General features: G+C 47.7%; 1 protein-coding gene across 9 annotated transcripts in view; it reads left to right on the top strand.

Moving 5' to 3' along the window:
* KDM5C (lysine demethylase 5C) overlaps positions 1 to 23,454 on the top strand; it is a 57,041-nt gene that overhangs the window by 25,864 nt on the left and 7,723 nt on the right. For 2 of the 9 annotated variants that reach the window (XM_032756993.2, XM_032756997.2), the window contains 14 exons: positions 2,275 to 2,394; positions 2,504 to 2,698; positions 5,095 to 5,276; positions 5,365 to 5,489; positions 5,615 to 5,762; positions 6,375 to 6,480; positions 7,204 to 7,562; positions 8,194 to 8,332; positions 8,839 to 9,018; positions 9,184 to 9,321; positions 9,514 to 10,113; positions 10,401 to 10,479; positions 10,616 to 10,815; positions 10,920 to 13,322. In XM_032756993.2, coding sequence (XP_032612884.1) covers positions 2,275 to 2,394; positions 2,504 to 2,698; positions 5,095 to 5,276; positions 5,365 to 5,489; positions 5,615 to 5,762; positions 6,375 to 6,480; positions 7,204 to 7,562; positions 8,194 to 8,332; positions 8,839 to 9,018; positions 9,184 to 9,321; positions 9,514 to 10,113; positions 10,401 to 10,479; positions 10,616 to 10,815; positions 10,920 to 11,285 — 2,937 coding nt within the window. In that variant the 3' untranslated portion in view covers positions 11,286 to 13,322. Of the gene's footprint in view, positions 1 to 2,274; positions 2,395 to 2,503; positions 2,699 to 5,094; positions 5,277 to 5,364; positions 5,490 to 5,614; positions 5,763 to 6,374; positions 6,481 to 7,203; positions 7,563 to 8,193; positions 8,333 to 8,838; positions 9,019 to 9,183; positions 9,322 to 9,513; positions 10,114 to 10,400; positions 10,480 to 10,615; positions 10,816 to 10,919; positions 13,323 to 23,454 lie in introns of those variants that run through there. The other 7 variants (XM_032756991.2, XM_032756998.2, XM_032756995.2 and 4 more) reach the window with 6 other exon arrangements.

Genomic DNA, 23,454 nt, shown 5'->3' with positions numbered 1-23,454 from the left:
AAAAAAAAAAAAAAAAGCTGTGAGATATCCTCCCATGCTGGGCAGCTAGAAATGCCTAGTCACTCTAGTAAAAGACCGAAGATTTATTTCTGAAGAGGTTAAAACAGAGTCTCTGGTTTAAGGTCTCCTAGGTACAATTGAAGGTGGAGTTATAGGGAATGTAATTAGGATTTATCATACTGGATGCTGAGGTTCCCAGCCATCATTCTCCACTTGGCTGTTAGAACACTGGCTGCCAGGCCTTTTTTCCTACAGGCAAAAAAAAAAAAGAAAAAAAAGGGTTTTCTTTGGGGAATCTGACTGGCCTGCGAGGAACTAGACCTGGAGTTTCCCAAACTAAATGGCTTAGCTAGATCACCCTACAGTGAAGCTCACAGTTAACAAGCTTCATCTGTGTACTCAGAGCTTCCATTCAGCTTTTTAATCTCTTCCTCTTAAATATAAGCAGGCGGCCACAGATTAACAACTGAGAGGCCAGTGCGGTGCAGTGGCTCACGCCTGTAATCCTAGCCAAGTCGGGTGGATCACCTGAGGTCAGGAGTTTGAGACCAGCCTGGCCAACATGACAAAACCCCATTTCTACTAAAAATACGGCATAGTGGCGTGTGCCTGTAATCCCAGCTGCTTGGAAGGCTGAGGCAGGAGAATCATGTGAACCTGGGAGGTGGAGGTTGCAGTGAGCTGAAATTGCACCACGGCACTACAGCCTGGGCGACAAAGTGAGACTGTGTCAAAAAACAAACAAACAAACAAAACAACTGAGGAAACCTAAAAAATAAACCCCCCAAAAAACAGAAGCAACTTGGAGATACAGAGGCTAGGCAGGGAGAAAGAAACTTCAAAAGAAAATAGATGAAAACTGAGAGGATGAAATCATTAATGAAATCACTCAAGAAAATTTCCCTGAACTGGAGAACCGATTTTCCAGAGTCAATGGGCCTACCCAGTACATGAGTGAAAAGAAATTCATACCAAGATATATCCTGTAAATTTCCATGTCAAACACTGAGACCAGAAGAATCCTATAAGCTCGAGAGAGAGAGAAACAGGTTTCAAATGCTTATCAAGCATTAGAAATCAGAATGGCTTCAAACTTTTCAACAGTAACACTAGAAGATCAGAGCAGTGTGCCTTTAAAATTATTTTCTGAGTCAACAACTATGGGAGTTTAAAAAAAAAGGATTTTCGCCGGGCGCGGTGGCTTACGCTTGTAATCTCAGCACTTTGGGAGGGTCAGTCGATCGGACCGTGGACCCCGTTCTAAAAAATACAAAATTAGCTGTAGTCCTAGCTACTTGGAGAGGCTGAGGCAGGAGAATGGCGTGAACCCGGGAGGCGGACCTTGCAGTGAGCCGAGATCGCACATCTGCACTCCAGCCTGGGCCACAGAGCGAGACTCCGTCTCAAAAAAAAAAAAAAAAAAAAGAGGATTTTCGTCTTAGAATTCTATATACAGTCAAGCGTGAGAGTAAGAATAGAGACTTTCTTTAAAAAAAGAAAAGTAGGTTCTTCACACCATTTCTCAGGAAAGTGTTGGAGGATGTTCTTAAGCATAGCAAAGGAATAAACCAAGAAAGAGGAAGACATGGGATCTAGGAAATAGGAGATCTGTCACAAGAGAGTGATGATCCAGGAAGGACAGCTGGTCCAGATTGGGACAGATCAGAAGGTTGCATGAGACTGCTATAGAAAGATGAAAATTGATAGGAGAAGAGATTTAAATATTGGTCAGAAAGTTAGGGATATATGCATAAAAAACTAAGCAAATTGAGAAACAGGAGGCTGTTTTTAACATAGTCTAGAAGCATGTTATTTAAGGTAGTTATAATCAACGCCAAAATAATCAGAAGAGGTGGAAGTGATTGGCTGTGGAGAAGGGAGAATGGCAAGGCTGGCTGATTTTATAACAGATCTTTATAGAGCCATTTGACGCTAGAAACTGCATATATAACTGATGAAAGTAAATAACTAAAAAAGCTTGTCCAGCTTAATTAAAAGTGATACTTATAATTTTTGCAAAAATTACTAAGGAAGTTGGAATATTTTGACAGATATATTTTTTAATCTCAAATCTTCCTATCATCTCAACACACATCAAAACCTTGAGAGCAGAGACCAGTGGTCCTTCCTTTCAGAGTTGGAGAGTCTGGGATTCTGTTGTCAGACTGTGTTCCCTGAGGCTTTTCTTTGTCTCCTTAATGACCTTGCACTTAAGTCAGGTCTGTATACAGGAAAATCTCTATCTCAACAGCCATGGCCTTTCTTGTTCTTCAGGTTGTCCGCACAAACCAGTGTGCAGGAGAATTTGTCATCACCTTCCCCCGTGCTTACCACAGCGGCTTCAACCAAGGCTACAACTTTGCCGAGGCCGTCAACTTTTGCACTGCCGACTGGGTGAGTCTAGAATGTGTTGGGATGGTGGGGAGAAGCAGGAGGGTTGTGGAGAAGCTGGGGCATCATGGCCTTCAGACTTGGCCACACTCAACCTTGAACCTGCCCACAGTTGCCTGCTGGGCGCCAGTGCATTGAGCACTACCGCCGGCTCCGGAGATACTGCGTCTTCTCCCATGAGGAGCTTATCTGCAAGATGGCTGCCTGTCCAGAGAAGCTAGACCTGAACCTGGCGGCAGCTGTGCATAAGGAGATGTTCATCATGGTGCAAGAAGAGCGGCGTCTACGAAAGGCCTTGCTGGAGAAGGTGGGGAGAGTACCCCAGATCAAGCACCCTATTCTGGTGGAAGTTCGGGGAGGCAGAGGCAGCACCAAGAAAATGTAGCCTCTACTCTTGGCGTATAGTGAAAAGAACTAGACGCATCTCGATTGAAAACCACATACCATTCTCTGTTATACCCTTTACCAGCAACCTTGCTTAAGTCGATTTACTTCATTGTCAGTTTTCCCATCTGAAAAATGGGATTATGATAATGCTTATCTTTTTGGATAGTTGATTGTATTAAAGATAATGTTTGCTTAGTGACTGACCCATGGCAGGTACTGGTATAGCAGCTATTTATCATTATTTACATGACCCAGCAAAATAGACTGGCATATGAAAACTCACTGCTGATTATCTAGGTGACTGTATCAAGTTACTTGATCTTTCATATCTCACTTTCCCACTCTAAAATGGGAATAAATACCTAACTTGCAAGATGTAAGGTTAGAGTAAGGTGATTTACATGAAAGCCATCTCTCTAACATTGCCTTTGCAGCGTTGCAGCTGCTATTATTGGTAATGTTAATACATGAAGAAACTGATTGAAATACGGAATGTTTCTCAGGAATTGCCATTTTGTTACATGCAGATGGTTCATTAACTCAAGCTACGCAATAATATTACCAAGTAGAAGGTGGTCCTGCTTTAACTGATTTCTTATAAACTTGTGTCAGTTGTGTGTGTATCTGAGTGGAAGCTGCTACAGAGCTCTGAAGTCCACTCGTGTAGTTTCAGCCATCATCTTCAAATTTCACACTTGCCCAGTTAGGGAATTGACTTTATGAGAGTGTTTCATAAGATTACAAAGGAGCGCTGGTTCTGTGGGATCCCTTGCTGCCTATTTAGGGTGATACTTTCTTATTTTAAAGCTCATTTATAGCTTTCCTGTGAGTGTGGGCTATAGGGAGAACTATAGCTACAGTAGTGTTGGAAGTCTGGGGCCTCTCAGTCTTGGTGTTAGTTGTTGAGTCCCTGGGCTTTTCCAGGCATCATTTTCTCACTCTGTTCAGTACTGTTACTGTTATTAAATGATGGCTGTGTGGCTGTGCCAAGCTGTGGGAAGGAGCCAAAGCAAGATGGGGAGAATAGACCTTCTCATCTTGACATTCAGAATTCTTCACACTTGGCCCTTACCCCAGAGAAGCATTCTGGACACCATAGTCTTGGAATCCTGTAAGAGATTGTATGTGTATTTAAGTATGTTTCTGGGAAGAGGACTCATAGTTTACATCCAATTCTCAAGAGTCTGTAGTCCAAAAAAACCCTAGAGACTTCATCCTTAGAACATTCTCTGGCTTTAGAGTCAAAATTAACTCAGTTTGGCAAGTTACTGACCCTGAGACTTCGTTTCTGCCTTAGTAAAATGAGATAGGCCTGTGGAATATATATTCTTATCTGAAAATTAGAGCTAATAACAGTAAATATTTGATGAACACTGAATCTAAGTGCTGAGATACTTGTCTGATTCCATAGCTGCTTTATTTTTGTTAATCCTCATAACAACCCAACAAGGATGATACTGTTTATCTCCACCTTACTAGATAATGAAACAGACCCAGAGACGTTAAATGATTTACTCATGATCACACAGCATATAAGTGGCAGAGTGGGATTTGGGCTCATAACTTATGCAGAGGTTAGGTGTTAAAGTTGGTATGTAAGACAAAAACTGTTAGAGTCAACATTTCCCATTAAAATCCTTAAAATTGCCCATTAGATATATGCACTGGTTTGTCTCTTGATTACTCCAGTATAGCCAGCTTTTCCTTCATTTTCGAAATGGATTGCTTTTTCTTTATCTGAGCAACAGATGAAGTCATTGAATTAGGTTTGGAAGCCATATTGTTGGGAGAAAATTATATCTCTTTAAACCCTGAACACAAGCACATACGGTTGAATTTCTCTAAGTTATATATGTGCACAAGTATCTCCTGCCTACTAAGTGGCCAGCGTGGTGCCTGGAACACAGTGGGCGCTGAGTAACTGGAAGCCATTATTGTTCCCCAGTACACATAACTAGCCAGGCCTGTCCCTTGGCCACTTCCACTCATTGCCACCTCTCTGGTATCTTGGTCCACCACTTTCCTCACTTCTCACCCATAAGGCCCTTTCTGCCGATCTGGATCTTACCTGATTTTTCTTCCTCTATAAAATTATCTGACTCAGCGCACACTGATCTTGCCCTGGTTTATCTGATTCCCCAAGCTTTGAGAGTCTAGACTTTACAAAGGGCAGGTACGCTCCCTGGGGTTTGGCCTCTTAAACCCCATGACCCTCAGCATAGATTTGAGTCTAAAGTAGGGGTCGGTGGTGGCTGAGATGGAGGATTCTGCTACCTGGTTCTGGTTATATATAACGCATGGGTTAAATGCCCTTAGGGTATCACAGAGGCTGAGCGAGAGGCTTTCGAGCTGCTCCCAGATGATGAGCGCCAGTGTATCAAGTGCAAGACTACGTGTTTCCTGTCAGCCCTGGCCTGCTACGACTGCCCAGACGGCCTTGTCTGCCTTTCCCACATCAATGATCTCTGCAAGTGCTCCAGTAGCCGGCAGTACCTGCGGTGAGCATGGGCCTTTCTGGAGGAAGTGGGGCAAGAAGGAGGACGCAGAGCTGGGCCAGACTTGCTCTTGCCTGCCCTCTTCCTCCAGGTATCGGTATACCTTGGATGAGCTTCCTGCCATGCTGCATAAGCTGAAGGTTCGGGCTGAGTCCTTTGACACCTGGGCCAACAAAGTGCGAGTGGCCCTGGAGGTGGAGGATGGGCGGAAGCGCAGTGAGTGATGGGGGGATGGAGGGACTCCACAGGCAAGTTCTATTCCCTTTCTTCTGTACTCTGACCCTCTTTCTCTGCCTCTATTCAATACTGCCTACTCCTTGCTGCCCTCGTTTTTCTTCCAGGCCTTGAAGAACTGAGGGCACTAGAGTCTGAAGCCCGTGAGCGGAGGTTTCCTAATAGTGAGCTGCTGCAGCAACTAAAGAACTGCCTGAGTGAGGCAGAGGCTTGCGTGTCCCGAGCTCTGGGACTGGTCAGCGGCCAGGAAGCTGGGTATGACAGCATGAGGAGTTGGGGCACACATAAGGTGCTGAGGATCCAGCACCGAGGAAAAGTGCTGCAAGGGGTAGACTGTGAATACCATTTGGCAGAATGGACATCAGCAGGAAGCTGCCAGGCACAAGAGTGTGAGATGGCCTGGAAGGTGTTGGGGAGGGCAAAGAGACCAGGCCACCTAGAAAGGAGAGGGGAGCCTCCGTGATAAGAAAGCTAGAAGTGTTTATTTTTTATCAGGACCTGGAAGTGGCCTGAGAGAGAGGCTGAGGGGTTTTGTGGGCAGGGAAGAGTTATGGGAGGCTTACGGGTAAGAACAGGACAAAGATGTATAGATCTGATCCCTGCTACACAGCTTTAGAGTTCACAGTAGAGGATGGATTGCAAAGTGTAGCTCTTGTTACAACCCATTAGTTTCTAATTCTTTCCCCTCATAATATGAACATGCTCTATAATTTAAAACCTTCCCTCTAACCTGGGCAATTGGGGCAAATTTGAAATATGCGAGATCAAGGTGGACAGGTGTAGTGAGGAAAGGTGTTCGGTCTTAGCATAGACATGGAGGGAGGGCACTGGGTTTGGACCTGAAACCTCACATGTGATAATCCATAGCCCCCATAGGGTGGCTGGTCTACAGATGACCCTGGCTGAGCTCCGGGCCTTTCTGGACCAGATGAACAACCTGCCTTGTGCCATGCACCAGATTGGGGATGTCAAGGTGAGGACGCTTGGAGTGCTGATGAGGGATCAAGGGGACCAGGGGACCTGAGCAGCAGGCCATGCTCGGCTCCTTTCAAAAGCTTGAAGTGTTCAGGCAAGACAGGACACGTGTGAGAAAAGAACAGGTGGGAGGGGTGAGGCCAGGGTCTAGTGACTGCCTGTTAGAAATGGGCCTTGAGGGTCAGGTGGCATGGATATGAATATAGGATACAGAGTCCAGGTAAGGTTTCCTGGAGGAGGGGTAGAGGAGAAGGAGGTAACAAGGGTGCTTGTTGGGCTTGGAAAGTGGAGGGAAATTCATGAAGGTGGAGGAGGAGTGAGAGGGAGAGGGCAACAGACCCCAGGGTGGTGAGCACGAGGGTTTATGTGAGGACTAAGCATAGCAATTTTTAGGGCAGGGAGGTCTCCTGGTGCCCTGAGAACAGAGCCCTCTGAAAAGTTAAATAAAGCATAGATTAATAATTATTAGTTAATTAAGAATCTCTAAGGGTGGGGCCCAGGAATCTGCATTCTTAAATTCCCCAGGGCATTCTAATGAGCAGTCAGTGTTAGGAACCCCAACTGTCCTAGGGCTTGGAGAAGGAGAGCCCAGCCCATGTTAGGCTCCTTTGCCCCAAAAGCCTGAAGGGTAAGAAGGTAGCTGGGACAAGGTTCCATCTGGTGGTGGAACCCCTCAGTGGGCCCAGCTGAGGAGTTTGTTCTTCATCCTGTGTCCTGGTAGGGTATTCTGGAACAGGTGGAGGCCTACCAGGCTGAGGCTCGTGAGGCCCTGGCCTCACTGCCCTCCAGTCCAGGGCTACTGCAGTCCCTGTTGGAGAGGGGGCGGCAGCTGGGGGTGGAAGTGCCTGAGGCCCAGCAGCTCCAGCGGCAGGTGGAACAGGCGCGATGGCTGGATGAGGTGAAACGCACACTGGCCCCCTCAGCCCGAAGGGGCACCTTGGCTGTCATGCGAGGACTGTTGGTCGCGGGTGCCAGTGTAGCCCCTAGCCCTGCTGTGGATAAAGCCCAGGCCGAGCTGCAGGAGCTGCTGACCATTGCTGAACGTTGGGAGGAGAAAGCCCACCTCTGCCTGGAGGCCAGGTAGGTCCAGCTGCTGCTTCCCTTCCCTGCCCTATTCCAAACATCAAAGTTGAATGGAGACCCAGAAGATGATGCCCATGGGTGGCCTTAGGTATCACGCTCCTGTGTTACTGTATTGAGTCTCCCCTCTTTTGTTGTCTATCTTGTCGCTTTTTTTAAAAAAAAACTCTGTATACTTGAAGGCAGAGAGAGGCTGATGGAGAAGCAGAAATGGACGGATAGAGATTATCTACAAGACTAGCCCTACAGGCTAATGTGCGCATACCCAGAAGCACAAGTGATAGGCAGACGGGCAGATGTTGGTAGAAAGACCCCACACAGGGCAGTTCACAAACTGCAGTAACAGATTACACAATACAGGTTGTATATGTAGGCATTGCCAGCAGGCCAGCAGACTGGCAGACAAACAGAGGTGCAAGAGCTGTGGCAGAAGGATGAAGTTGGATGCATGCAGTCTTGGGGAAGCAGGGACTGGCAGCTACCCTTAGGCGGAATACAAGCAAGTAGGCCCAAGTGGCAGCAGGAATAACAGACACCCAAGGGGCCCATGCAGATATATCTGGTGGTCAGGCTGGGCTTCTGGTCAGGCAGACCACATCAGACTGAGTGTTCTTTTTTTCCCTACCTTTAGGCAGAAGCATCCACCAGCCACACTTGAGGCCATAATCCGTGAAGCGGAAAACATCCCTGTTCACCTGCCCAACATCCAGGCTCTCAAGGAGGCTCTTGCTAAGGCCCGGGCCTGGATTGCTGATGTTGATGAGATCCAAGTGAGGACCCTGCCACTCCCACCCCAGGCCTTCAGTCCAGCTGGGAAGAGATGGCATATACACTGGGATGTGCTGGGTTGCTGGGATGGGTTGGGTTGGCTGGAGAGAGGAAGGGGGCATGGCATCTAGTCAGGAGGCAAAATGTGCCTGATGAGCAGGGTGAGAGGAAGAGTGTGAGGCTGGCCTGAAGGAAGAGAGGGCACTGGTTAGGATGAGATTGATGGGCCAGGGAGGCAGGTGGTATGGGACTGAGCAGGGCAGGGGCATGGAGGAGAGGAGAAGAGGCAAACCACAACAGAAGGCTGACTAGATACTTGGGGCTGAGCCAGTCAGTAGACGCCGGTGTTGTGGGAGAGAGCCAAGTGGGTGTTCCTTAGGATGACACCTATTTTTTTTAATCCCTCAAGACTGAGCCCAGTTCATCTTTCCAGCTCAGGGCCAGGCACAGAGTAAGCATCAGTAGCATTGGTAAGTTGAACTGAGCTGTCTCTCGCCCTTGTCCTTAGAATGGTGACCACTACCCCTGCCTGGATGACTTGGAGGGCCTAGTAGCTGTGGGCCGGGACCTACCTGTGGGGCTGGAGGAGCTGAGACAGCTAGAGCTACAGGTACTGACAGCGCACTCCTGGAGGGAGAAGGCCTCCAAGACCTTCCTCAAGAAAAATTCTTGCTACACGCTGCTGGAGGTGAGGCCTGGGACCTTGACCTACAGCGTCTCTTAACGCCTGCCCTGGCTTCTATGAGATGGCTCATGAGATAACATGGGTTTTGTGGGGGCACCAGGGAGGGAAGGAGAGGGCGGGGGATGTAAGGGAAGCCCAGTCATTCCCTCTCTTGTCTGCCTGCCTCAGGTTCTCTGCCCGTGTGCAGACGCCGGCTCAGACAGCACCAAGCGCAGCCGGTGGATGGAGAAGGAGCTGGGGTTGTACAAATCTGACACAGAGCTGCTGGGGCTGTCTGCGCAGGACCTCAGGGACCCAGGCTCTGTGGTAAGGAGTTTAGACACAGATGGAGAGAAGGGCTTGGTGATGATGGAGTGTCTGAGCTGGGTGGCCATGAGCAGACCGCTTGTCCCCTGAGCCTCAATTCTCCTGGTTTGGGAATAGGGGTGTTAAGGGGGGCTCCAGAGAAGGGAAGGGGTAGGCTGCTGACCCACTTTGCTCCTGTCCTGGGTATGGCAGATCGTGGCCTTCAAAGAGGGGGAACAGAAGGAGAAGGAGGGTATCCTGCAGCTGCGTCGCACCAATTCGGCCAAGCCCAGTCCACTGGCATCATCGACCACGGCCTCCTCTACAACCTCTATCTGTGTGTGTGGGCAGGTGCCGGCTGGGGCGGGAGCTCTGCAGTGTGACCTGTGTCAGGACTGGTTCCATGGGCGGTGTGTGTCAGTGCCTCGTCTCCTCAGCTCTCCGAGGCCCAATCCCACCTCATCCCCACTGCTGGCCTGGTGGGAATGGGACACCAAATTCCTGTGTCCACTGTGTATGCGCTCAAGGCGCCCGCGCCTGGAGACCATCCTGGCACTGCTGGTAGCCCTGCAGAGACTGCCTGTGCGGCTGCCCGAGGGCGAGGCCCTGCAGTGCCTCACAGAGAGGGCCATCAGCTGGCAAGGCCGCGCCAGGCAGGCTCTGGCCTCTGAAGATGTGACTGCTCTGTTGGGACGGCTGGCTGAGCTCCGCCAACGGCTACAGGCTGAACCTAGACCTGAGGAGCCTCCCAACTACCCTGCAGCCCCTGCTTCTGACCCCCTCAGAGAGGGCAGTGGCAAGGATATGCCTAAGGTGAGCTACTCAGTCCAGCTCTTGTCCTCAGATTCTTGTCTCCTAGCCCCTACCCCAGTTTAGGCTCGGCCCTGCCCCTTGTTCTCCAATTTTCAGTTTTCTTTGGACCAGCCTTCCTACTCCATTCTGCATCTGTCCAGATTCCTAGACTCTGCTCCCTGCTGACAGCCTATGTCTTCCCTCCTCCTCCAGAAGGCAGAGGGTCTCAAGTTTGGGGTTGGCGGAGGAGGAATAGGGCCTGGTTCTTCAGTTCAGTTGCCCCTACCTATTCTTGCTCTCCTCCGCAGGTCCAGGGCTTACTGGAGAATGGAGACAGTGTGACCAGTCCTGAGAAGGTAGCCCCGGAGGAGGGCTCAGGTAAGAGAGGTAGGTCTAGGTGTGGTGTGGGTAGGCTGTTGACTGCGCATCACCAGAGTGACCCATGTAGTCCTCAGCTTTGTTGTAGTGGTGGGGATAAGACCAAGGGCAGCCTCTAACGCTGCTTGTTCCTGCAACCTCCTAGATCTGGAGCTGCTGTCCTCGCTGTTGCCACAGTTGACTGGCCCTGTGTTGGAACTGCCTGAGGCAACCCGGGCCCCCTTGGAGGAGCTCATGATGGAGGGGGACCTGCTCGAGGTGACCCTGGATGAGAACCACAGCATCTGGCAGCTGCTGCAGGCTGGACAGCCCCCAGACCTGGAGAGGATCCGCACACTTCTGGAGGTGAGGAGAGGGGTCATGGGCCGGGCCAGGAGGTCAGGCCGAGTAGGGAGCCCAGGCCTGACCACTGGCCCACAACCTGTCTTTCTGCCTATCTGTAATCACAGCTGGAGAAGGCAGAGCGTCACGGGAGTCGGGCTCGGGGCCGGGCCCTGGAGAGGCGGCGGCGGCGGAAGGTGGATCGGGGTGGGGAGGGCGATGACCCAGCCCGAGAGGAGCTAGAGCCAAAGAGGGTACGGAGCTCAGGGCCAGAGGCTGAGGAGGTCCAGGAGGAGGAAGAGCTGGAGGAGGAGACTGGGGGTGAGGGCCCCCCTGCACCCATCCCCACCACTGGCAGCCCCAGCACCCAGGAGAACCAGAATGGCTTGGAACCGGCGGAAGGGACCACTTCAGGCCCCTCGGCCCCTTTCTCCACTCTGACTCCCCGGCTGCATCTGCCCTGCCCACAGCAGCCGCCTCAGCAACAGTTGTGACAGTGGCTGAGCCTAGCACAGACCCTGACAGAGACCCCCCCTCGGCCTCAAGGATCCTCTTTCTGACCATCAAGCCTGCTTCTTGGCGGGGTGGGCGGGTAGGGGGGTGGCCATCCCCGCTACCAGCCCACCCCTGAGTCCCTTGACTTTTGTATTCTGACTCCAAGGTATTGTTCAGACCTCAGCTCCTGGGGGCCGGCCCCTGGAGTCTTCCCTCCCTGGTAGCCTCTAACCAGCATTCCCAGACACCTGAGGCAGATAGATGGATGGGCTGGTGGGCAGGGGGGTGGCTGGGGCTGGGCCATCACCATTCCAGAGACAAGGCCAGTGTATATGCAAACTGGGGGACTCTCCTCCCTTCTCTCCCCAGTTCTGGTCCTGGCCAGGCCATGCTACACTAACCCCTGCCCCCACTCTCCTCTCCTTTTCCTTCCTTCCTACCCCCTTCTCCCTCTCCCTTCCCCTGACCGTTCCACCCAGGAGGAGGAAACTTCACATAGCCGTGCTCACAGTTTTTTATTTTAAAGGAATTTGGCTGGGGAGCTGAACAGGGCTCCCTGTGATCTGAAGAAAGCTTTTGGTGCTTGTCCTCACAACCACCTCAGTCCTCCCTCCCTGTCCTCCCCTGTCTCCTTTCCTCCTCCTGGGTTCATGTTGTAATAAAAGAAGATTGTTGGTGTGTAATTAATTTGTTCAAAAGGAAAAAAAAAAGCAAAACAAGAAACTTGGTTCCAACTGAAGCCTATTTTAATTTTATTTTATTATTTTCCTCTTGTTAGAAATAAAACCCTTAGAAACATTTTTTGGAAACATGTTTCTGAAGTGCATTTCTCTTAGACGGGGAAGACAGTGCTTCCATCACCAGTCAGTGGAGCAGCTGTAGTGCTGGCAGGAGCACTAGGGCTGAAGCCAGGGAGCTCTGGGTTCTGAAATCAGGTTCCACCAGCTTCTTAACCTTGGGCAAGACATTCGGATCCTCCCCCGACTCTAACCCCAAGCCACTTTCCCTCAAGTCCAAACAGATGGGCTCGGGCCCCCTCACCCAAACTCCTACACTACAGCCTCCCCCAGTTGATGCCCTCCAGTTTATCCTCCTCAAGCTCCCAAAGGGATTTTTTTTTAATGGCTTTATTGAGATATAATTTACATACCATAAAATTCACTTGTTTGAAATGTACAATTCAGTGATTTGGGGGGTTTCTAAAGTGTAGATCTGATTATATACTGCTTAAAGCCTTCCATGATGCTTTATTGCCCTTAAGATTATACATAGAATCTCGTTCTTTCTAGAATGTTTTCCTGTCTAACCCATATACTGCATAATTCCCTGATTTTTCTCCACAGGTTATGCCCCTGATGAATGGGGACTAAAGCTCAGATGTGTGGTCATTTGCAACCCCTGAGTTAACTTTTTTAAGACAGCTTATTGAGATATAATGTACATACCATACAGTTCACCCACTTAAAAGTATACAGTTAAATAGCTTTTAGTATATTCAGAGTTGTGCAGCCATCATTCCAAAAAAAAAAAAAATTTAGAACATTTTCATCACTGCAGAAAGAAACTCCATATCACTTAGGCATCCTTTACCCCTCATCCCATTTGCCTATTCTGGACGTTTTACATAAATGGAATCGTATAATATGTGATCCTTTGTGTCTAGCTTCTTTCACTTAGCAAAGTGGTTTCAAGCCCATTAATGGTCCCATAGTATTTGGAAAGATCTCCCTTCTGAGTCCCAAAGTCTTTAAGATAAGGGTGCTGGACTAAATCAGGGACCATCAACAGATTGTTTACATGTTTTTGTGGGTGTTTGCATGCATGTGTTTTTCTGACAAGAAGACTAACCAGCTTGTATCAGATTGATAAAGGGATCCTTGACCCTTCAAAGGCTAAGAACCATTCTTTGTGGTCTTGAGTGTTCTGTGTTTGGAGTCTGCCCATGATATGAGGATATAAAGGAGGAAGCAAGAGCATGGAAGCCCTAAGCCAGTCAGCTTCCCATCATGCCTGCCTCAAGGGCTTTCCGTCCTCTCAAGGGGCTGTGAGGAGGCTAAAGGCTGGGTCCTGATCCCTAGCCCAGGAGCTTAGCACACTGCCACTCTTATTTTGCTTTCTCATCTGAACGTTCATGGGTTTCATTCCCCCTTCCCAATATTTGCAGTTGATGGGAACCTAGTGGTAAATAAGAAAGCCCGCCCTCTTCTGGCAGCTTTGATTGGTGGGAAGGTCTGGCTCAGCCCTGCTTCATCTAGTCTTCCAGTTGGGACCCTAGGCTATACAAGTAAGGAGAGAGACAGGAGTCCGTGAACAACCCTGTCAGGTCCAGTTTGACCCTAGGTCTCAGTCCAGGGGAAAAGGCTGACCTTTTGGCTGGAATTGATCATGAAAAGGGGGTTGGAGGAGCTGACAGGAGAGATGAGTGTGAGAGCTGGGATGGGCAGGAAGGGGCTCAATCTCAGCACTTAACTACCACTCCCAAGGCAGTCAGCCACAGGAAGAAGTGTCCAGACAGGAGAGGAAGAGATGGTGCCTACAACCTGAAGCAACTCCCAGGTTAGAGAACTGCTTGGCCCAGGACGGGGGCCTCCCTGGTATAGGCCCATCCTTCACCAGTTTTCAGACAGCCTTAACCATGTTGGCACGTCTGTATCCCATCCCTCACACACTGTCTCCTTCACAGCAGACATGCATTCCATGAACTCTGCGGGAGAGGCCCTGGCCATCATCCTGCAAGACCCAGATCAAATCTAACCTCTTGCAGAGAGCTTTCTCTGGTTCCAAATCTGCCCTCTTTCCCAGACACTCCCCTAGAAAGGGAGGGGGACTGGCTCAGGGGATCCCCTCCCCCTCAGATAAGGGGCTGGGTAGAATGAGGTCAGGGAAGCAGTGGGTATCTTCTCACCTCAAAGTCATTTTCTATTACAGAGATATCACCTAGCTGCCGAGTCCTCCCAAATGTTGCCACATCCCTCAGGATGGCTTCTGAATCTGCAGATGACAAGGGGATGGGAAGAGACATCACTTCTATTAAGGACTTTACCCAAACTCTTCCTTCAGGCCCAACTGAACCCTTCTTCTCCTTCTCCTTAGTGCCTCCACCTGTGCCTTACATGGTGTCTGAAACACTCTTAAGATTAATAGGTCTGTCTCTTCTCCCACCCCCAAGCTCTGGAGCTTCTGGAGGGAAGGCAAGGCCCAGGCCTCAGTCTGTCTCCACTTCCAGGCCAAAGGCCTGCAGTCTAGTTGTAGAAGGAGGTAGGAGCATCAGTTGGAGCTCCACACTGTGCATACGACTCTGTTTCCTTTGCATTGCAGAGTCCAGTGGTACAGGATACCACCCCTTGGGAGTGGCGCCTGAGGTCTGAGGTACATGGTCAGTGGGTCCTTGAAGGGGCAGACACTAACCATGCTTCCCAGAAGACCTGAAATTGTGATGGGAGAAGAGGGGTTAGGAAGCAGAGGAACAGGGTTCTTGCCCCTGGGCACTCACATGAAAGGAAGGGGAACAGCCCCTTGTGAACCTCCACCTGGGTGCTCAGCTTCATGTGAGATATTTCACAAAGTCCCCAACAGACACAGGAAACAGACCCCTAGGAAAACAGGCCTCACCTAGGCATATCAGCCTGGCAGAGCTGGGATTTTCACCAAATCTTTGTGACCCTAAGGCCTGTGCTAGACAGAAGGGGTCCAAAGTAATCAGCCTGCCATCAGGAAATAGTTCACAGTGGGAGCTCAGTGTTGATCTCTGCTGTTGGTAGGTTGGGAATTCAGCAGTGCTAGGGCCACAGTGGCCTTGGTAGGTTAGAAGATCATATTGCCGAGGTACATAACCTCCATGCCTATCTCTATTGGTTATATATTTGCTACATAACAAATTACCTCAAAAACAGTGGCTTAAAACAACGTTTTATCTCACAGTCCCTGTGGTTAGGAATCTGGGCTCAACTTAGCTGTTTCTATTTCAGGGTCTCACAGCCAGCAAGGTGTGAGCTAGGGCTACAGTCATCTCAAGGCTTGACTGGGGAAGGATCTGCTTTCAAGCTGACTCATGTGGCTGTTGGCATATTCAGTCTTGCTGGCTGTTGGCTGGGGGTCACTCTCAGGTTCCTTGCCATGTGCACCTTTTCATAGGGTGGCTCACAATATGGCAGCTTGCTTCATCACAGCAATCAAGTAAGATGAGCTAGAGATAGAAGGAGAGTGCCCACATGCCAGACAGAACTCATAGTCTTTATAACCTAATTTCAGATGTGACGTCCCATCACTTTTGCAATATTCTATTCGTTAGAAGTCAGTCAGTTACTGCCGGGCACAGTGGCTCACGCCTGTAATCCCAGCACTTTGGGAGGCCGAGATGGGCGGATCACCTGAGGTCAGGAGTTCGAGACCAACCTGACCAACATGGAGAAACCCCATCTCTACTAAAAATACAAAATTAGCTGGGTGTCGTCGTGCATGCCTGTAATTCCAGCTACTCAGGAGGCTGAGGCAGGAGAATTGCTTGAACCCGGGAGGCAGAGGTTGCGGTGAGCCAAGATCGCGCCATTGCACTCCAGCCTGGGCAACAAGCGCAAACTCCATCTCAAAAAAAAAAAAAAGAAAGAAAAGTAGGTCAGTTACTAGGTCCAGGCCACACTCAATGGGAGGGGATTACACAAAGGTGTGAATACCAGGAGGTGGGGGGTCCTTGGGGGTCATCTTGGAGACTACTATAGTTTTCCACTGGTCCTGGTGATTCATGTTGCCTCCACATGCAAAATGCATTCATCACTTCCCAAAGTCTCTCAAAGTCTCATCCAATTACAGCATTGCCCCAAAATCCAGAACATCTAAATCGGGTCCATATATGAAAGAGGCTCTTTGAGTATGGCTTCTTAACTACTATTTTTCTCCATCTTTAGATTTGTGAGACAATTTTTTTTTGTAAAAAATTGTTTTTTGGCCAGGTGCGGTGGCTCACGCCTGTAATCCCAGCACTTTGGGAGGCCGAAGTGGGCGAATCAGGAGGTCAGGAGATCGAGACCATCCTGGCTAACACGGTGAAACCCCGTCTCTACTAAAAATACGAAAAATTAGCCGGGAGTGGTGGCGGGCGCCTGGAGGCTGAGGCAAGAGAATCGCTTGAACCCGGGAGACGGAGCTTGTAGTGAGCCAAGATCACGCCACCGCACTCCAGCCTGGGCTACAGAGCAAGACTCTGTCTCAAAAAAAAAAAAAAAAAAAAAAAGAAAATTATTTTTTATTTTTATTTTGTTGTAGAGACGAGATCTTACTATATTGCCCAGACTGTTCGCAAACTCCTGGGCTCAGACAATCCTTCCACCTTGGCCTCCCAAAGTTCTGGGATTACAGGCCTGAGCCACCGTGCCCGGCTGATTTGTGAGACTTAAGAGGCACGTTGTCTGTCCCCATCACACCCAACGTACAATGGTGGAATAGCCATAGGACAACTACTACAGACATTCTGGTTCAAAAAGAGGGGAAATGGGAGACAAAGGAGTTACTGGTCTATAACAACTCTGAAATCCAGCTGGGAAAATGGAAGTTTCATGATTAGATGCCAAGGCCTGGGAATAATATTCTAAGGCTCTGCCCTCTGACCTCTTGGTTTTACCCTCTGTACCTTCCTTTTTCATGAAAGGCAGCACATGTTTGCAGCTGAACAGTTTCCCCAGTTTGCTTCCTGCCAGTAGAATTTTGGGGGTCCAGTGGCTTTTTTTCATTTTGTCCTGTCTGTAATCAGCTGCCACCAAGAAATAGTTCCACAGCGGGGCTTGGGTTACTGTTCTGCTGCCACCAAGAAATAGTTCCACAGCGGGGCTTGGGTTACTGTTCTGTTGGCAGGTTGGGCACTCAGCAGTGGCTTATAGCCAGATTGGTCTTGGTGGAAGTCCATATTGTGGAGTCCATGCATAACCTCCATGCCTGCCACCATGGCCATTTTGTTCAGGAATCCACTGGGCAAAGAAAAAGGTGACAGATAAGAGGCTGACTGACATCACAGAACAGGACACCTACCTGTCTACTTGATTGAGCTCCTCTTCTGCAGTGGACTCTCTCTGGTGCTTACTTATGTGGGACATGAATATCTCTGCCCATTGCAAGAGGGACAGCCATATGCTCTTCCTCAGACCTCGCCAATAATATTTCAGTCCTGTTATTTCCAAGTCCTTCACCATTTAGCCGAATCATTAACAACTACTCATGAAACAGTGGAAACCTATCTATACCTCTGACCAGCTATGTGACCTGGCAGTTGTAGGGCTGTAACACTACAGCTAGCTACTTCAGCAGGGCCAGCATATCATGCAGGGCTATGTATAAACCAAGCTGGAATAGAATATTGTATCCCTTAGTCACCTGGTCACAGGGAATTCCCCATGAGGCTTCAGGTGTGGGTGAGAGAGGGATGGCAGTACAGCAGATGGGAGTATGATTCACTTGCTCAGGCAGCTTATTCATCATCTAGGCCTGCTTGTGTAACTATTCCATTCGGTGGTGGAGTGCTACTGCACATAGATAACTTCATGGCTTGATGAGACAGTTAACACACAACTCACCATGGGGAGCTCAGCTTGCCTGGGTCACTTGGAGTCCTATGTTCAGCCAATCATTCACAAAATAGACCCACTTTTCCATTTTTATTTTTCTCTGCTCCTGGGACTTCTGTTATCACGATATTGCCACCTCCAATTTTATTCCCCATTTCTTGAGTCTTTAACTTGCTCTTCAGCTATAGTCCTCCTCCCCTTTATGCCATCTATACTGTGTAGATTCCAATAGTATATCCAAGAACTGGAGAAATCACCACAGGATTTCTTCTGGGCCCAGTGTAAGACTCAGATCAAAATTTCATGTATAACCCCATCCCACTCTGACTGATGGGCCGCAGCGGCAATCTGGATCACCAAAGATTGACATTAATTCAGAACCAATATCCAGTCTATTTCAAAGGCCTGGATATTTCCCTGTCCCCAGTGTACAATGACTGTGGCTGCAGGTCTCTGTGAGGAAAGCAAGGAGGGAGATTTTGCCATACATACTTGTGAAAAGTGTAGCAAGGTCCTTCTTCAGATGGACCCTCCCCTTCATTCAAGGGGCTCTGGTCTACGAACTCGGGAAGAGGCTGGGATGCCACATTTTTGAGGACAAGATCAGGCTTCCATTTTCCAGAGTAGAAGATTTTTGGGGTTATATAACAACTAGGACTTTATCAGGCTACCTATTTTGGTCCTAGGGAAACTATCCTTAATTATCCACTGTTATACAAACTTCCACAGGTCAAACCTGATTATTGCTACGGCTCTGCTATCCGTTATAAGAACCAGACCCAACTTCTCTTTGGAGATGAACCTATCACTTCCATCGAAATCAGGAAGCCCATTCATGATTTCTCACCATGACCCTCACCTGCAGAAATAAATCACTGCAATGCTTTTTAATACTGGTACTCATTCATGTACTAGTTAAGGTAAAGCTAGCTCCTGGGACAGAAAAAAATTTTCTGAGATTTAAGACAAGTTTACTTCTTGCTTCTGTAGTATTCCAAAACAGGTGTTAATAATTGAGTTTCCTTCTTCTACGTGATGATTCAGAGGCCTAGGCACTTTCTGTCTAGAAGGTCTGCCATCTTCAAAACATGGTCATCATTGTATTTATTGTCATCTCCATTCTAAATAGCCAGAAGAGGAAAAGACCATGTGGGAGGTTTCTATGAGCCGGATGTAGCACACATCACTTCTCATATTCCCTTAGCTAGCACCCAGACAATGGGCATACCCAATTGTAAGGGACACTGACAAATGTAGTCTAAATCTGTCCCTAGGAGGAAGAGGAAACAAGTTTAATGACCACTTAGCTAGTCTCTACCACAGCGTATTTCTCAAAGTCCTGTGAAAGGAATGTCAATGTCCACATAGTCAAAAGGGTGAGTTGAATGTGTTACATATGACTAATCGATTCCAACATTCTTATTGCCCTAAACGATGGATTCCCCTGCTTACGCTGTACCATGGTATTTCTGGCATCTTAACCTCATTTAACACACGCTACTATTGAGTAGAGGTTTTGGTCAATCAATAGAACAATTTTTAGAAATACTCCTAGCTGCTTCAGCTAACAAAGTATATCCAGGATTGCTAATGAGTGTACCCATACTGAAAAGTTTGGCCCTACCCAAACCAGATAAAGACATCACAAGAAAATAAAATTACAGACAAATATCCTTTATGAATATAGATGCAAAATCCCCAACAAAATACTAGCAAACTAAATCCAACAGCATATTAAAAGTAGGATACGTCTTGGCCAAGTGGGATTTATCTTAGGAATGCAAGAATGGTTCAATATAAGAAAATCGATCAAAGTAATAACATCCTATTAACAGAACAAAGGAAAAGAAACACATGATCATCTCATTTGATGCAGAAAAGGCATTTCAGGCTGGCTGTGGTAGCCAACACTTATAATCCCAGCACTTTGGGAGGCTGAGGTGGGAGGACTGCTTGAAGCCAGGAGTTTGAGACCAGCTTAGGCAACATAGCAAGACCCCATCTCTACAAAAAAATTTTAAAAATTAGCTGGGCATGGTGATGTGTGTCTGTACTCCCAGCTACACGGGAGGCTAAGGAAGGAGGCTCCCTTGAGTCCAGGAGTTTGAGGCTGTAGTGAGCTATGATCATGCCACTGCACTCCAGCCTAGGTGACAGGATGAGACCTCATTTCTCTTAAAAAAATAAAAAAGGCATAGAGCTAATAAATTCAGCAAAGTTGCAAGGTGCAAGATCAACACATAAAAAGCAGTTGTGCTTTTGTACACTAGCAATGAGCAATCCAAAATGAAGTTAAGAAAACAATTCAATTTACAATAGCATCTAAAAGAATAAAATATCTAGGAATAAATTTAATCAAGGAGGAGAAAGACTTGTACATTGAAAACCATGAAACATTGATGAAAGAAATTAAAGATCTAAAGAAATGGAAAGGCATCTCATGTTCATAGATTGGAAGACAATACTGATAAGATGTTGATACTGGCCAAAGTGATCTACAGATTCAACACAGTCCTTATGAAAATTCCAACAGCCTTTTTGCAGAAATGAAAAAGCTAGCTCGGTGTGGTTGCTCATGCCTATAATCCCAGCACTTTGGGAGGCTGAGGCGGGTGGATCACGAGGTCAGGAGTTCGAGGCTAGCCTGGCCAACATGGTGAAACCCCGTATCTACTAAAAATAACTTTAAAAAATTATCCGGGCATGGTAATCCATGCCTGTAATCCCAGCTACTCGGGAGGCTGAGGCAGGAGAATTGCTTGAACCTGGGAGGTGGAGGTTGCAGTGAGCTGAGATCGCGCCACTGCACTCCAGCCTGGGTGACAGAGTGAGACTCTGTCTCAAAAAAAAAAAAAAAAATGAAAAAGCTGATCCTCAAATTCATATGGAATTACAAGGGGCCATGAATAGCCAAAACAATCTTGGAAAAAAAAGAACAAAGTCAAATGGCCAATTGATTTTTTTTTTTTTTCAAGACACAGTCTTGCTCTGTTGCCCAGGCTGGAGTGCAGTGGCGTAATCTTGGCTCACTGCAGCCTCAAACTCCTGGGCTCAAATGATCCTCCTACCTCAGCATCCCAAGTAGGTGGGATTTAAAAGGCATGTGCGACTACACCCAGCTAATTTTTTTTTTTTTTTGTAGAGACAGGGTCTCACTCTTGCCCAGACTGGCCTCAAACTCCTGGGCTCAAGCAGTCCTCCCACCTCAGTCTCCCAAAAATGTTGGGATTACAGATGTGAGCCACTGTGCTCAGCCACCAATTGATGTTTTTACAAGAGTGCCGAGTCCATTCAATGAGGGGAGAGATTAGTCTCTTCAACAGATGGTGCTGGGACAACTGGATTTTCACATGCAAAAGTATGAAGTTGGATGCCTACTTCACACCATATACCGTTAACTCAAAATGGACTAATGACCTAAATTTAAGTCCTAAAACCATAAAACTGGAGGAAAACATAGGAGTTAATGTTCATGACCTTGGATGTGGCAACAGTCTCAGGTGTGACACTACAAGCATGAGCAACAACAGAAAAAAACAGATAAATTGGACTTCATCAGAATTGAAAATTTTGTGCATCAAAGGACATCAAGAAAGCGAAAAGACAGCCTACAGAATAAGATAACATATTTGCAATCATATATCTGATAAAGATTTACTATGCAGAATATACAAACAACTCCTACAACTCAACAACAAAAAGACAAGCAATTCAATTTAAAAATGGGCAAAGGAGGCCAGGCGCGGTGGCTCACGCCTGTAATCCCAGCACTCTGAGAGGCCGAGGTGGGTGGATCACCTGAGGTCAGGAATTCAAGTCCAGCCTGGCCAACATGGTGAAACCCATCTCTACTAAAAATACAAAAATTAGCTGGGTGTGGTGGCATGTGCCTGTAATCCCAGCTACTTGGGAGGCTGAGGCAGGAGAATCACTTGAACCTGGGAGGTGGCAGCTGCAGTGAGCTGAGATCACGCCACTGCATTCCAGCCTGGGCAACAGAGCAAGACTGTCTCAAAAAAAAAAAAAAAAAAAAAAAAGGCAAAGGATCATGTCTTTGTGATTAGGAAGAAAAAATAAATGGGCAAAGAACTTGAATAGATATTTCTCCCAAGATATAAAAATGGCCAAGAAGCACATGAAAAGATGCTCAACATCATTAGTTATTAGGGAAATGCAGATCAGTTACCACTTCATACCCATTAGTATGGCTATAATAATAATAATCAGAAAATAATAAGTATTGGAGAGGATGGGGAGAAATTGGAGTCCTGGTACAGAGAATTATCATATGACCCAGCAATTCCACTCCTAAGAATATAGCCAAAAGAACTGAAAACAAGGAGTCAAAACAGATATTTCTGAACCAGCGTTCTTTGCATCATTATTAATAGCCAAAAGGTAAAAACAACCCAAGTGTCCATCAACAGATAACTGTATAAACAAAATGCAGTATATACAAATACTGGAATATTATTCAGCCATAAAAGGAATAAAGGTTGGGCACATGCTGCAACATGGATGAACCTTGAAACAATTATTCTAGCTGGGTGTGGTGGCTCACACCTGTAGTCCCACCTACTCAGGAGGCTGAGGTGGGAGGATCACCTGAGCCCAGCTGGGGAGGTTGAAGCTGCAGTGAGCCGTGATTGCTCACTGCACCCCAGCCTGGATGACAGAGTGAGACCCTGTCTCAAAGAAAATACTATTCTAAGTGAAATAATCCAGACACAAAAGGACAAATATTGTATGATTCCACTTAAATGAAATTATCTGGACTAGGCAAATTCATAGAGACAGAAAGTAGGTTAGAGATTACCAGAGGCTGCAGGTAATAGGGAAATGATTGCTTAATGGGTATAGAGTTTCTGTTTGGGGTGATGAAAGAGTTTTGGAACTAGATACTGTAGTAGTGATGATTACCCAACATTGTGAATGTAATCAATGCCATCTAATTGTACACTCAAAAATGGTTAAAGTGGATTTTTGTTTTGTTTTGTTTTCTTGAGGTGGAGTCTCAACTCTATCACCCGGGCTGAAGTGCAGTGCTGTGATCTCGGCTCACTGCAACCTCTACCTCCTGGGTCCAAGCAATTCTCTTGCCTCACAGCCTCCCGAGTAGCTGGGATTACAGGTGCCCACCATCACGCCTGGCTAATTTTTGTATTTTTAGTAGAGATGGGTTTTCACCATGTTGGCCGGGCTGGTCTCGAACTCCTGACCTCAGGTGATCTACCCGCCTCGGCCTCCCAAAGTGCTAGGATTACAGGCATGAGCCACCACGCCCTTCCAGAAATTTTTATGTTATATATAGTTTACCACAATGAAAAAGTTTGGCCCAGCCAGGCACAGTGGCTCACACCTGTAATCCCAGCACTTTGGCAGGCTAAGGCGGGTGGATCACCTGAGGTTGGGAGTTCGAGACCAGCCTGACCAACATGGAGAAACCCGTCTCTACTAAAAATACAAAATTAGTCAGGCCTGGTGGTGGATGCCTGTAATCCCAGCTATTTGGGAGGCTGAGGCAGGAGAATCACTTGAAACCGGGAGGCAGAGGTTGTGGTAAGCCGAGATCAAGCCATCGCACTCCAGCCTGGGCAACAAGAGCGAAACTCCG

This window comes from Hylobates moloch, unplaced genomic scaffold (genome assembly GCF_009828535.3).
Source record: "Hylobates moloch isolate HMO894 unplaced genomic scaffold, HMol_V3 SCAFFOLD_7, whole genome shotgun sequence".
Classification (NCBI taxonomy): domain Eukaryota; kingdom Metazoa; phylum Chordata; class Mammalia; order Primates; family Hylobatidae; genus Hylobates; species Hylobates moloch.
This window is presented reverse-complemented; position numbering and strand designations above follow the sequence as displayed.